The following is a 13,183-nucleotide window of genomic DNA, read 5'->3' on the forward strand; positions in this document are numbered from 1 at the left end:
TTCTCTCCTAATATTGTGGAGTGGATTTGCAACATGATTTACAGGCAAGCAGATATGCCTGCTTGTCCTGATTGATGACTGCTGAACTGAGGGTTCCACTTCACTTTCACGTCATGTTTTTTTCACAGAAACAGAAGCAGATGCATGTCCATGTTATTCTCTATTGACAGACGTCAAAATGTTGGGATAATTTTGCCAGTTATTACAACAAATCTTCCACCCCATTCTGAAAACTGATCAGCTTCTCTAAATTACTACAGCATGGCATTGACCTTGACCTTTATATAGATATATAAATCCTTTCCAATGAGGATTTAACAAGCCCTTTCTGATATTTCACAACTCACACTCGACACCTAGAGCCCACTCGCAGGAAAAAGTAGGGCAAAATAAACAGTAGAACTGTCAAGAAAAACACATTTACCATAAACTAGCCTTCCCTGAATCAGCCAATAAGCTAATAGCTTTAGCTAACGTTTTATGGGTATTAGATACAGATAAAAATCTAAAAGAAATGTGCATAAACAGTTGAGAATTGCTCTGATCTGTTTATACTACAGGTTTACAATGAAATTCAAATAAACTACATGTCATATTTGTTGCTAGCTGTTTATCCTTTCACTGCTAACATGCAAGTTAGCAGAGTGAATTTGCAAAGTAGCATGTATGTTATCATGTATTACTGGGTACTTTGCTCATTTAATGGCAGTTTAATGTCAGGAACACTACGTAGTATTTTTACCATAAACGTACAGCTTCAAAAAGCAGCTGGCCTGTAATAGAGAGGACAGAGGCTCTGCCATTGCTACTCCAGGCTCAGCACTGCCGAAAGTAACTTTTGGACGAGGATATGAGTCAAACCACCCCCTCAATTTCAGGACAGTGCTGTACAAGTGAATTGCACTCTGCAGCTGTAGGGGGACCAGGAGCAAAAAATACCAAATATTACATAGTGTTCCTTTAAATGTCCTAAAATATATTAAAAGAACACTATGAGAATTGGATTTTTCTCCTGGGGCTCACCCTTCTGTAATTCATTTTTACAGCACTCTACTGACATCAATGGGGAAGGGAGTGAGAAAGGAGTTTTGTAACCTCCTCCAAAGGTTACATAGTGCAGTTTCTGCAGTGCCAAAAAGTCCAAAATAGCAAAGACAGACGGTCTATTCTCCAATTCCAGGCCACTGAAAAATCATAAAAATTTTGAAATATTACTAACAGTTCCGTTAAGTAACCTTTACAAGATATTTTCAGTTTTATTATGACTTTGGGCATTAACAAAACATATTTCAGGTTTAAATAGAAACTGGTGTCACACTGAATATTTCTGAGCATGTTCTACTGTTCTGTACATGCTAACCCAGACCCTTCCTCCCACCTCCCATAAAGTAGCTGCCCTCAACAGGGTGTCAGGAAGCCACTATCTTCAAATGACACAGGGAAATCAAAATGGGCATGGTTCAAACTGTATTTAAATGGAGTGATAATCACTGGTTGCTATATAATGTCTAGATCGCCACAGGCTTGGATTATGTCAGTGTGTATAAACTGGCAGTAGTATATAGTGTTATTTAGCATAAATAATGTTTAAAATCCTTAATTTTGGACAGCTGCTGTACTTCTTTTCTTACCATAATCGGGTCACTCCCTCCATGCTTCACATTGTCCATGATGAGTTTGCTGTATTTCCATATATGGTAGCATGGCAACAACAGCATGGTGATGATGGCAGCTTTGAGCATGTACAGTCAGAAGCATAGACATGCCAGTCTTCATATTAGAGTCCAAAGACTTTAGTAGTGTTCATACTGACCCATTGCAGACAGTGACCTGAATGGGCTGTTTTGGTCAGCGCGCTGGCGCCTGGCCCGTAATGAATGCCTGTCCGAAAGTCTGCTGATCTCCTTCTGGCTGCCAAAGGGGTGTGAATCCTCCCAGACACGTGGCCTCTCCTCCCATGCCAGCAGAGGGGGATGTGCTGGTGGCTGGCTGTGGGCTGAGTGGTAGCAGGAGGGGCTGGCCCGTCCTTCGCTATAGCCCATGTAAGGGGGGCGGGCTACTGGTAGCCTGTCGTAGTGCCCCTCATCTTCCCGGTACTCCTCATAAACAGGGGACGAACACTCATCCCGGGACAGTGAGGAGTAGACATCTCTCTGGCCATCATACCTTCTCAGAGGATAGCCTGTCTGCAGGGGGCGATCACTGGCCCCAAGCCGCACGCTGCCACCCAGTCGGCTTGGGGTGAGAGTGAGGGGAGGTGGAGGGGCTGGAAGAGGGGGCGGGGGAGGGGTAGGGGACAGGTCCCTGATATCTTCAGATGCCAGACCTGGCAAACAGGTGTCGGGAAGCCACTCGGCTGTCTCCCAGTGGTAGGCTGAGGGACAAAAACAGACTGTTCAGCCAGATGTGATTAAAGCGTCGATTAAATATGACCTCAGTGTCCTTTTTAACTCATAAAACATTCACTAGGAAACATGTGGCAAAACATATGAAGTGCTACCTTAGAGATATGACACAGGTCCACTGATATGCAACATAAACTTTTGCTATTAAAGTTATTGTAAAGTCATAATTCGGCAATCTAGCTTATCAGCAAAGGCATTTTTGGCATGTAAACGGTATGATACAAAATCTGAGACCAATAAAATGGCATTAAGTTATTCAGTTTCAGGACAACACAACTAATGTCAACAACTAATTATAATATCAGCTTTTAAGTATTTAACCTGTCCAAATTTCTCAGTAATGACTTCTTTATGGCTACTCGTTCTTTCTGACCTATAACAGTGGAGTTGTTTTTCCACATTCAACAGAATCAAAATAAACATGTTCATTTCTCTTTTTCCCTCAAACTGAAGGAAATGTATATAGATAGTGTTTGATTTCTACCTGATTTTGAAAAGATGGAGTTATAAGTGCATTTGTCTCTTTATCCTTTTTTTCCTATTACTTTCCCTTGCTTATAAAACTAGATTCTTTTTTCTGTTTGGGTATTTGCTTTTGTTTGCTTGTGTAGTGCAAGTCTTAGTTTTAAAGAATGAAGAGTTAAAGGTAGGTAGGGGTACATCTAAAACATAAGAGCTGATATCCCCCTTATTGCTGTAGACTTCTGTGGACTTTACATTGAAACAAATATTTAGATATTTTACATTGTAAATGAATAACATGATTAGTATTTTGTCTGGAAATTTAGTAAACAAAATGTTGGTGGTCATGATTCCTTGCCTGTAAATTTAAGATAAATAAATAAATTAGCATTGTGTGTGGATATATGATTAAGCAACAGTCGCTTCAAAAGCTCCACTTGGAAAGAACTTAAGCCTGTCTTGGATTCACCCACACTTTAATGATTTATGTCTCTGTACTTATTCTTATACTGTGTTAGAAATATGTAACCATTTTACATAATCTCAGGTAAATATTTAAAGAATCAGTAAAGATAGTTTTTTAATATGTGATAGGAAGTGCTATCGTTAACTAGACCAGAGTTATGTTTTGCATCCATCTTCTTATTCTTAGCTAGACTGTAAGATTGGTTTGTTTACTATGTATTGGAATGAAAGCTTCTATTGTATTGCGTTGTAGGGTAAAATAATTGTATTTGGAAAAATGAGGCATCTGAAAGTTCTGCAGGAATCAATGGGAACATACACTAAACTTAATGTACACATAAATTGCTTGTGACTCTAAATTGCTTATTCTTTACAGACCATGGCTGCACATGTTTCTCTTTTTTTTCCCCAAGTACAAATATACTGAGCGCCAATGCTTCAACTTCGATCCGGGTGCTCAAGTATTGAGGGAATGATAATAAGGCTAGAGTTAACAAAAATGAGTTCTTACAATTGACAAAATATTCTTTGACGTATTCAAAACATATCTGATCCTCACGAAGAAGGTGAGCACTGGCTGTAAACAAACAGACACAGAAACAACATTGCACAGATGGAATGGTTCTAATGACACAACAAAACATGATTCAATCATCATGTTTATACATAAATTGCCTCTTAAACTGCAAACTCAATATTCAATAATCAGCTTTCAGTAACTACTCTAACACCACATCTTGGATGTGTTTGCTGTTTAAGAGGTTAAGCAAACAAACAAACAAAAAAAAAGCACTTGAATGAAGGAATGTTGCACAAATATGAGACAATTTGTCACAGTCAAAACAAAACTTCTTATCTCCAAAAACATAACACATAAGGAAATACATGTTTATAATTTCAGTATAATTTAAATAGGACATATTATGGGAAAAAATCTGTTCACGTTATTTTGCGGCTTTTTCAACCCACAAACTGGGAAAACGTCCACGCATTCATTTTTTCGGAGCAGCCTAAGTCAATAAACATGGGATACCATTACGATTTTGCTCCTGTTCAGGATTCCAACCCTCCTTTGGAAGTTACATAGTGCAGTTTCTGCAGTGTTGAGCCTGGAGTAGCAACAACAGTGGCTCTGTTCTCTCTATTACATGCCAGTGGAGCATCACAATTATTTAAAAGCTGTTATTTTAAGGTGGAAATTCTAGCTTTAACTAATAACTAGGAAGCCAGCAGATTAAAGCTGTAAGTAACATCTGTAGTTAGTCACCTTTAATGTAACAAGATTCTTGACCCATTGCAATGGTCTAATTTTTTTTCTCAAACACAGCTGCATCTTTCATATTACATTAAGTAAATAAATAAATAAATACATTCATTGTCTGTAACCACTTATAAATAAGAAAAATAGAGATAAATCGTTTTGTTTCAATTGCAACATTATGAATATGCATTGTTTTTATAAAGACATACATTCATATATAAATCTTATATGCTATATATGTATGTACAAACATGTCATGAGAATGTTTTTAAGGAATATGGATGCAAAGATGAGAGTTGGATTGAACTAGAGATAAACATTTAGAATGAGTAAACTCAAGCTGACTCACGAGTACTGCTGTAAGTTGGTTCATCATCCAGAACTGCAACTGCAAAAGAGAAAAGAAAGTTAATCTTCATCCTGATCCCACCTAAAATACTGCTTCAGAATGAACCATTCACTTTAGATTAGACAGTGGGACCTATATCAGAGCCAAGAGACTGACCTTTTAAAACCTCATTTACATACAATATATCATGGCTGTCATATCAAAACCTCCTTACTCACATATTCTAACTTTCTTTTAACACTTTTCAGGTTTTTTCCCACTGCTTCCCCACTGTTCACTTACACAATGTGAACATTACCAATAGAAACGGTCAAAAATTGGAATAAAATCTGGTTATATTACCAAACATTAAAAACCTTTTTCCCCCCTTCTCCTATGAAGTTCCTTGTACAAAGAAAACACTTTACTTTTACATTTACATTCAATTTAATTTCTTCAATTTTATGTCAAAACAACCACATTATTAATTTTCAGTATCAGATATAAAGCTGGAGATACGTTTGACAGAATACAACGTACAAAAAATCTATCAGGCTGTACTCTTGATTCAAAGGCGTTTTTCTCCCCTCATCCGTCAACAGTGCTGTACAGTAGGGGTCTGAAAGGATGAGCAGTTGTTAAGAACTGGTTACTAGATCTAAGATATCTGAGATTTGGAGTCTGTTTAAAATGTTTTTTTCATATGCAGGATCAGTGTAATCTTGGAGATGGATACCACCATCTGGAGTACATTTCTTTTCTTTTTGAAAATGTCGTGATTGAACAAAATTTAGACATGAAGTAGTAGTACTCTGGAAATATTTAATTTGGATGAAATTCCTATTCAACCACATATTGGCTGCACTTGAGACATAATAAACCCATATATTAAGTCATACCTATCAGAAAATACCTCATATTGATGACATAACATCTCAGAAAAGATGAGATAACATTATTATGAAATCAGTAAATGGCTTTATATAAATATTTTTTTTTCAACTGGGGGAAACAGGCCTATAAACAATTCACTTTGCACACACACTGTCAAAAACATCCTTGAGCATAACGTTAAGAGTTGATAAGTGGCTTTCAGGCACAGCAGGTTATTTGCCCTCCCTTTAGAAAGAAGCAAGGACCTTTAAAATGCAGCTGGCGTCATACCTTCATTTTCAATGCTGTCCACCGCGTCGTTGACCAGCCGTATGACCGTCACAATGGAGGCTAATTTGAGGGTGAAGCAAACACAGAGTCAGGCAACAAAAAGGCTGAATTATTACACTTGACTATATTTGTCAAACAGCCAAGTTGACCTTTGTCTTGTGATTCACAGGAAACCCTCAGTCGTTCTTGAACAGACTGGTGTTATGAAAGGAAGGGGAAAAAAAACAAGTGGAATATTACAAAGTCCTTCAGATCAGTTTGTATTTTTGGTAATATGGAAAGGCTGTTTCCATTCTGAGTCATGGCATCAATCATATTTTGAGAGGATAATGATATGAACCCAACTGAAGACAGAGCATAATTACAGTTCTGACCTATTCTGGCTCTCTCTGATTATTTTTTTTTTTCAATTATTTTCAATAGCAGCGTTATTTCAAATCCTCCAGTCTTCCCTGTAGAAGATCATATATTTACGTCATCTTAATTAGGTGAATGGCATAATTAGTTGGCTATGACTAAGACACAAATTGTATTATGTGGGATTCTTAGTGAGGGTGTGTGAGTGTTGTAGGCTGGGGGGGGGGGGGGGGGGGTTGTTATGCACATCAGCATTAATGAATGTGATGTTTTAATGGCTCACTGAAGAAACTCATAAGAGCTATGCATAGCCTTGTATTCCTTCTGATCCTTAACTGAACCAGTCGCCGTAGGAGACAGATCAGGACTGCAGGCAGGTCAGTCAAGCACACTATGTCTCATGTTGCTGTAGCATGCACAGAATGAGGCCTATGAGAAACAAGCACCTACCACACAATGTTCTGGATGGACCACTCTGTACAATGACAACAAAACTCTTAGGAGGTGTGGTCTGATGTCTCAAAGGTGACACAGGTTCAACACTGGTATCCAAACTTACCCTTTATGGACAGGTAATTCTCCAGATTTCCTGACTCTTTTTTAATTTAATTTTAAGTATGGTAGATGATAAAAGATCTCAATTTTAGCAATCTTGCAATAATTAAACGAAATAAATAAGTCACGAACTTTGGCAAAAAAGTGCAGAGTACATATTTTTATGTATTTTAATGTTTATTCCTATTTTACTTTTTTTTAATAAACCTCATATTCACTTGTTTATAATGTAGTGCTTGAAAACAGTGTGACATGCAGTTTTTTATAAACTTTACTTTCTTATTTTGCCTCTTTCCTAACATTATTTTTTTGCAAAGTGTTGCAGGCATCAAATAATAATAAAAAAAAGCTTTATATTTATAAAACACAATCAATTTTTTTCACGATCATGTGAAAATATTGGAAAGTTTGTAAATCTGAAACATTTTAACCACAAACTGGAACTGTAAAAGACAGATAGCTGAAATGCTACATAATTCAGAAGGATTCTTGAATGCAAACTGAGGCTTGGGTGCATGTCTATAAATCATGACCTTTTTAAAGCACTAGTACTTTTTACACAGAAAATCACCCACCATGGGTGCCCACTCTGAACCCATTAAGGTCAGAGTTGGACTAACCAAGGTGGGCTAAATTACTGTAGACCACAATGAATTTGACTGAGGGCAAGCGCTATGGTATATTGCCAATACCGGACCAGCAAGTCTGAGAAGTCAACTAATCAACACTTGGTGAGAGTGGGGTCAACAAGTGTTGATTCTGCAAAAGACTTCACTGACCACAGGAAACCCAAAACAGCCACAAAGGGCCTTCATTAATGTAAAAGTGGCATATGCACTAATACAAACCCATAACATGACACTAACTGACTGGTGGTAAAAATTATGTATTTGTTGTGATGTAAATGATGATATATGGCTCCTGCTATGATAGTACAGTCTTAGCTTGCATTAAAGGGCTGCAATTATTTGCAATTTTACAAGTTTGTCAAATTACTCCTGAGTTGATCATCAGAGAAGCATGCTGCTTTTTAATGAGGAACTTGAGGCCTTGAATCCTTCATTCGGCCATGACTATTTTATGCACAGACTTCTCCAGATTCCAAGAATATTTCAGTTTATTATGCTCTGAAGAGGGTGATATACCTAAAATCGTTGTGGGACATTGTTTTTAAGCTGCCTGACTCCTTGTTTAGAATTTTTACATTCTTTTTGGCAAAGTAGAGTGCTTTAAATATAAAGGAGCTTCCCTGGCTGCTCTTTTAACCAACACCAAAAAAAATAAGAGCATCATACCGTTTAAAAATTTTTCAATATTGGGCCTAGTTTAACTTGCCTCTCTTTCAACATTTACTCAAAACTGTACATTTACAAATAATGAGTCTAATGTAAAACATTAAATTACTTTGTACTTTATCATCTTCATGCTATTTCTATTTTGTTAAATGTCAAATGCCAACATTTTTAAAATTGAAAATTATCAAAGCATTTGTTCAGAATTAGGCGGCTGCTGAAGGTTCCCTCTGAATGTTTATGTGAACCATATTTTCAGGAACTCGTCACCATCAGTAAATCATACAGTAAATCAATATAATTAGTTCATCCTGAAAAGGGACTATGGTAATATCTTAGAGCTGAGTGATGTGACTGGAGTTTTCAACAACAATATGGATACCACAACCAAATTAACTTACTACTTAATCCGTACTTAGTGTCTCTCCAGGGTTTCACTCAGTGTCAAAGGAAAAGCAAAAAAATAATAATTATAAAAGAAGTAAAATAAATGAATGAAGTATGAAATAAAAAATAATATTGTTAGGAATTGTATGCATTGGTTGTAATCCTGTGTTTTATTTTATCACAGAATTAAGCAACTCCCTATTGGCTTCTATTAAACTTCAGTTTTGCATAAACAGGTTTCCTGTATTCAAAATCACTGTCTGTGGTAATTGGCTTTGCAGTACATATGCATTGGACAGAGATTAGTTTGAAAAATACTTGCTTTGAAATAAATTGGGCATTTCATATTACCCGCACAAATAGACAATTGCGCTTCCAATAGGTTAGATATATGTGCACGAATGAACAAGTATCTATATATGATTTTTAGTGACAGACGTGGCCAGAAGATAGAACTGGTGTATGGGCTTCTGCGTGTGTGCATGTGTGCGTTAGTACATCAATCAGTGCATCACCTTAGGGCAAGTGACCCCTTTGACTCAAACATCTGATGTATGAGTGATGACTATATATCAAACCCCCCCAGCAATCAAACAATAAAATAAACAATTAAACAACAAATTCAACAAACAAGTCAACTGTAGCACTGCATAAACCTGTCTAACACACCCATGGCTGCCCACACACACTAACTGTCAACACATCAATACAATTCATACAAATACTACCAATAATAAATCTCTTAAATTAACCCATTTCAAAAATTAGCACACAACTGCACAGAGCTGCAGCGGCTTCACAAGATTTAAACACTGAAGAGCTGCATGATTATCTGCATAAAATGCAAAATGGAATGCCCTGGTCATCATCGTGAATCTCTTTGTTAGGATGGAAAAGATGTGGATGGGAGAGAAGCCCATATGGAGATAAATAGTAGGCAGAGGCTTCTGTGAAAGAGAACAATATATCTGGCACATGTTCAACCAGCTCTGCTTTCCAAACACACAAATAACAGTGTTATTGTAGCATGACTGTGTGCTATTGCTATTTATTTGACATCTCAACACTGGGCAACAGGGAGTAGGCTAATAAATATTATTGATTATGATATTTAGCTGCTACTTCACAGGTATTTGTTGGTGGTAGATTTTTTTTGTTTGTTGCAGGTATCATTTCAGAAGAAAATCCAATAATCCTTAAACTTAATATAAAATATTATTTAAAAATATAAAACTTGCCCAGAGCATACAGGGTGTGTGTGTGTGTGTGTGTGTGTATATATATATATATATATATATATATATATATATATAAATTGCTTACTCTATCCATTTCACAGATTTATTTATTTATTTGCTTATTTATTTTTATTTTGCTTTTGGTTGTTGCTATATTTTTATCAGTAAACCAGTTAAATGTATAATTCAGGCACCTTCATAGAGGCATCTGCATAAATGTTTTTATGAGGTTGCAGTTTCAGGTAGAATCTGTGGTAATATGTTACCAGTCGATTAATTTACGTTTGCACAGAAAACTTTACGGAGAACCAGACTTACTGTACTGCTCCAGTGTTTAAAAAAAAAAAAAAAAAAAAAGAAGACGTTTTAACACACCTGTGCATTATTGCTATTGTTGACTTTTGATCACTGGGCAAGAGCACCCTAATAATATTATTGATTATGCCATTTAGCTGCTACTAGATTTGTGGATATTAATTCTTAGTAATTCCAACTGAACTCGCATTTTATGGTCAAAGTCACTTGTACATTGGAAAATAGTCCACCTTTGGTAATGACTGTATAAAGTAATTATAATGTTCCCATTGGCATTGCTAAAGCATTTGCCATTTATAATAAGTGTGTTAGAGAAACAGCTTGTCTTAATCTCAGGAGAAAGTGAAGTGTGTGGGGAGCCTACTCCATTAAAATGATTTACTTACTAAGTTTCATACAGTTTGTCACCAAGTATGAGTGAAACACACTATACTATGGGAGGCCGTCTAGGGCAAATACTCTGAAACACTTGCGCACTACATTGAAACATTTGCACACTACACTGAAACACTTGCACAACACACCGAAACACTTGTGCACTACATTGAAACATTTGCTCACTACATTGAAACACTTGCGCACTACATTGAAACACTTGCGCACACTACACTGAAACACTTGTGCACTACATTGAAACATTTGCTCACTACATTGAAACACTTGCGCACTACATTGAAACACTTGCGCACACTACACTGAAACACTTGCGCACACTACACTGAAACACTTGCGCGCACTACACTGAAACACTTGCGCGCACTACACTGAAACACTTGCGCGCACTACACTGAAACACTTGTGCGCACTATACTGAAACACTTGCGCGCACTATACTGAAACACGTGCACAGTACACACTGAAACATTTGCACTACACTTCACATACACTCGTATATATATTAAACATGACGTGTGTGTGTGTGTGTGTGTGAGAGAGAGAGAAGATGCACTCAGCTGTGTAGCACAGGGTACAATCTTTTATGACTAATTCCTGTGCTCTGTGTCTTTTCAGAGATGAACAAACATTTGTTCTTATTATTTTTTATTAGTCTTTTCATATTTGATCAGCCATTGCGTATTTCTGGTAACAGTGAGGATATCCGTAATTTTTTGCATGATGTCCTGCGTTGTGTGGAATCCATACAAGATGACCCGCTACACAGACACTACACTGAACTGGAGCACCACACAAGAACCATTCAGTCCATCATACGTGTAGTTGGGTGCAGAGAAGGGCCTGTGGTGAGAGAATGCACGACTCTTTTGGAGTCTTTATATCAGTGTCTAATTCTCATTTTACAACAATCTCCGGGCCAAAGACATCAAGGCAACAATATTCTCATAATTCCTCCAACAACTTCCAGTGGCACGTCCGGTCGCCCACGGTATGATTTAACAGCAGACCAGATTATCCACTGCCTAAATCTGGGATTTAATTGGCAAAGAATCGCTTCCATTTTTGGAATTGATCGACAAGTGTGCAAGTGTTTCAGTGTGTAGTGTGTGCAAGTGTTTCAGTGTAGTGTGTGCAAGTGTTTCAGTGTAGTGTGTGCAAGTGTTTCAGTGTAGCGTGCGCAAGTGATTTAGTGTGTAGTGTGCAATTGTCTCAGTGTAGTATGCGCAAGTGTTTCAGTGTGTCATGTGCAAGTGTTTCAGTGTGTGGTGTGCAAGTGTTTCAATGTAGTGTGCGCAAGTGTTTCAGTGTATTTGCCCTAGACGGCCTCTCATAACCAAGCCTTGGATAATATTATCATCTCTCTTTTACATTTCCGCCTTTCTCTCATTTACAAATATACTTCTCTTTTTCTCTTCACTTTCTCACAGTTCACATGCTTCTGTGACTAATGCCAATGAACAGATAATGTACCTGTTAATAATTGAGCCTTGCTAGGAACTATCTAGTTATATTTACTCAATATGTTGAGTACTCATGAGGATGTTTTACACTTGCTTTAATGAATTCTATCCAGGGAAAAAGCCTTATTCCATTGGTACACGGACGACAAAATATACTTCAAAATTAATTATCTTCCCCTATGTGCCTTTTATGTCATTTGATGAAGTAAAACCACACATCTGATGAAGGCATACATTTAGTTTTAACTGTTTGTAACTTTTGAACATATACTGGCAGTCTACTTTGGTGTACACTACACATGTTTAAGGTGTATGTTAAAATAAACGTTTTCTAATGGTTACCTCTCAAAACTTAATTGCTTATGTTTAATAAAATAATTTTTTAGGATTATTCACTTATCATACAAAAGAAAACAACTGGACAAACATTAATGGTTGCTTTTCTCCAACGCAACATTGGGCTTTAAAGTTTGGCAATTACTATAAGAATGAAAATCTGATTCAGAGAAATTTCTTTACACTTCTGGCATACTAAAAGAATGAACTTGGACATAATTCAGGTCAGGTCAAGATGGCTGCATTTACTGTTTTTAATGATGTGACTTAATGTTTGTGACATAATATTTTATTTAAAGTGATATTTAGGTAGCTGATACATAAACTTGGAAAACAGTGTTACTCAAAAAACACTGACCACAAGTTTGAAACTATCATGAGGGTTAAGTGGAATATGTGGTTGTAGAGCTTTTTAGGTATTTCACCTTCTACAGAAAATAATATCTTGTAAAGTAACTTAGAAACTTTGGAAAATCTTTGTATATAAAGGTCAAGGAGCACAATAAGACAACGAAAGCCCATTACACCAGCAGAGCTGACGACTAACTGCTTTAAAAAACAAATGTATTGGTGTAAACAAAAGCATAGGTGATGTAATGCAGTGGTAAATATATTCCTGACCAATCTTTTTGAAATGTGTTGCAGGCATAATCCATATCATTCATTTTCTGTAACCGCTTCTCCAGTTTAGGGTCATGGTGGATCCAGAGCCTACAAGGAATCACTGAGAGCAAAGAGGGAACACACCTTGGAAGAGGAACC

General features: G+C 36.9%; 1 protein-coding gene across 1 annotated transcript in view; it reads right to left on the reverse strand.

Moving 5' to 3' along the window:
- Positions 1 to 1,793: 1,793 nt before the first annotated feature.
- The window catches only part of LOC136675188 (protocadherin Fat 3), a 104,057-nt gene continuing 92,667 nt past the window's right edge, over positions 1,794 to 13,183 (reverse strand). The window contains exons 29-32 of the mRNA XM_066651615.1: positions 6,086 to 6,145; positions 4,943 to 4,981; positions 3,844 to 3,909; positions 1,794 to 2,374 (exon numbers count right to left, since the gene is read on the reverse strand). Coding sequence (XP_066507712.1) covers positions 1,794 to 2,374; positions 3,844 to 3,909; positions 4,943 to 4,981; positions 6,086 to 6,145 — 746 coding nt within the window. The remainder of the gene's footprint in view (positions 2,375 to 3,843; positions 3,910 to 4,942; positions 4,982 to 6,085; positions 6,146 to 13,183) is intronic.

Source organism: Hoplias malabaricus, chromosome 18 (genome assembly GCF_029633855.1).
Source record: "Hoplias malabaricus isolate fHopMal1 chromosome 18, fHopMal1.hap1, whole genome shotgun sequence".
Taxonomy (NCBI): Eukaryota; Metazoa; Chordata; class Actinopteri; order Characiformes; family Erythrinidae; genus Hoplias; species Hoplias malabaricus.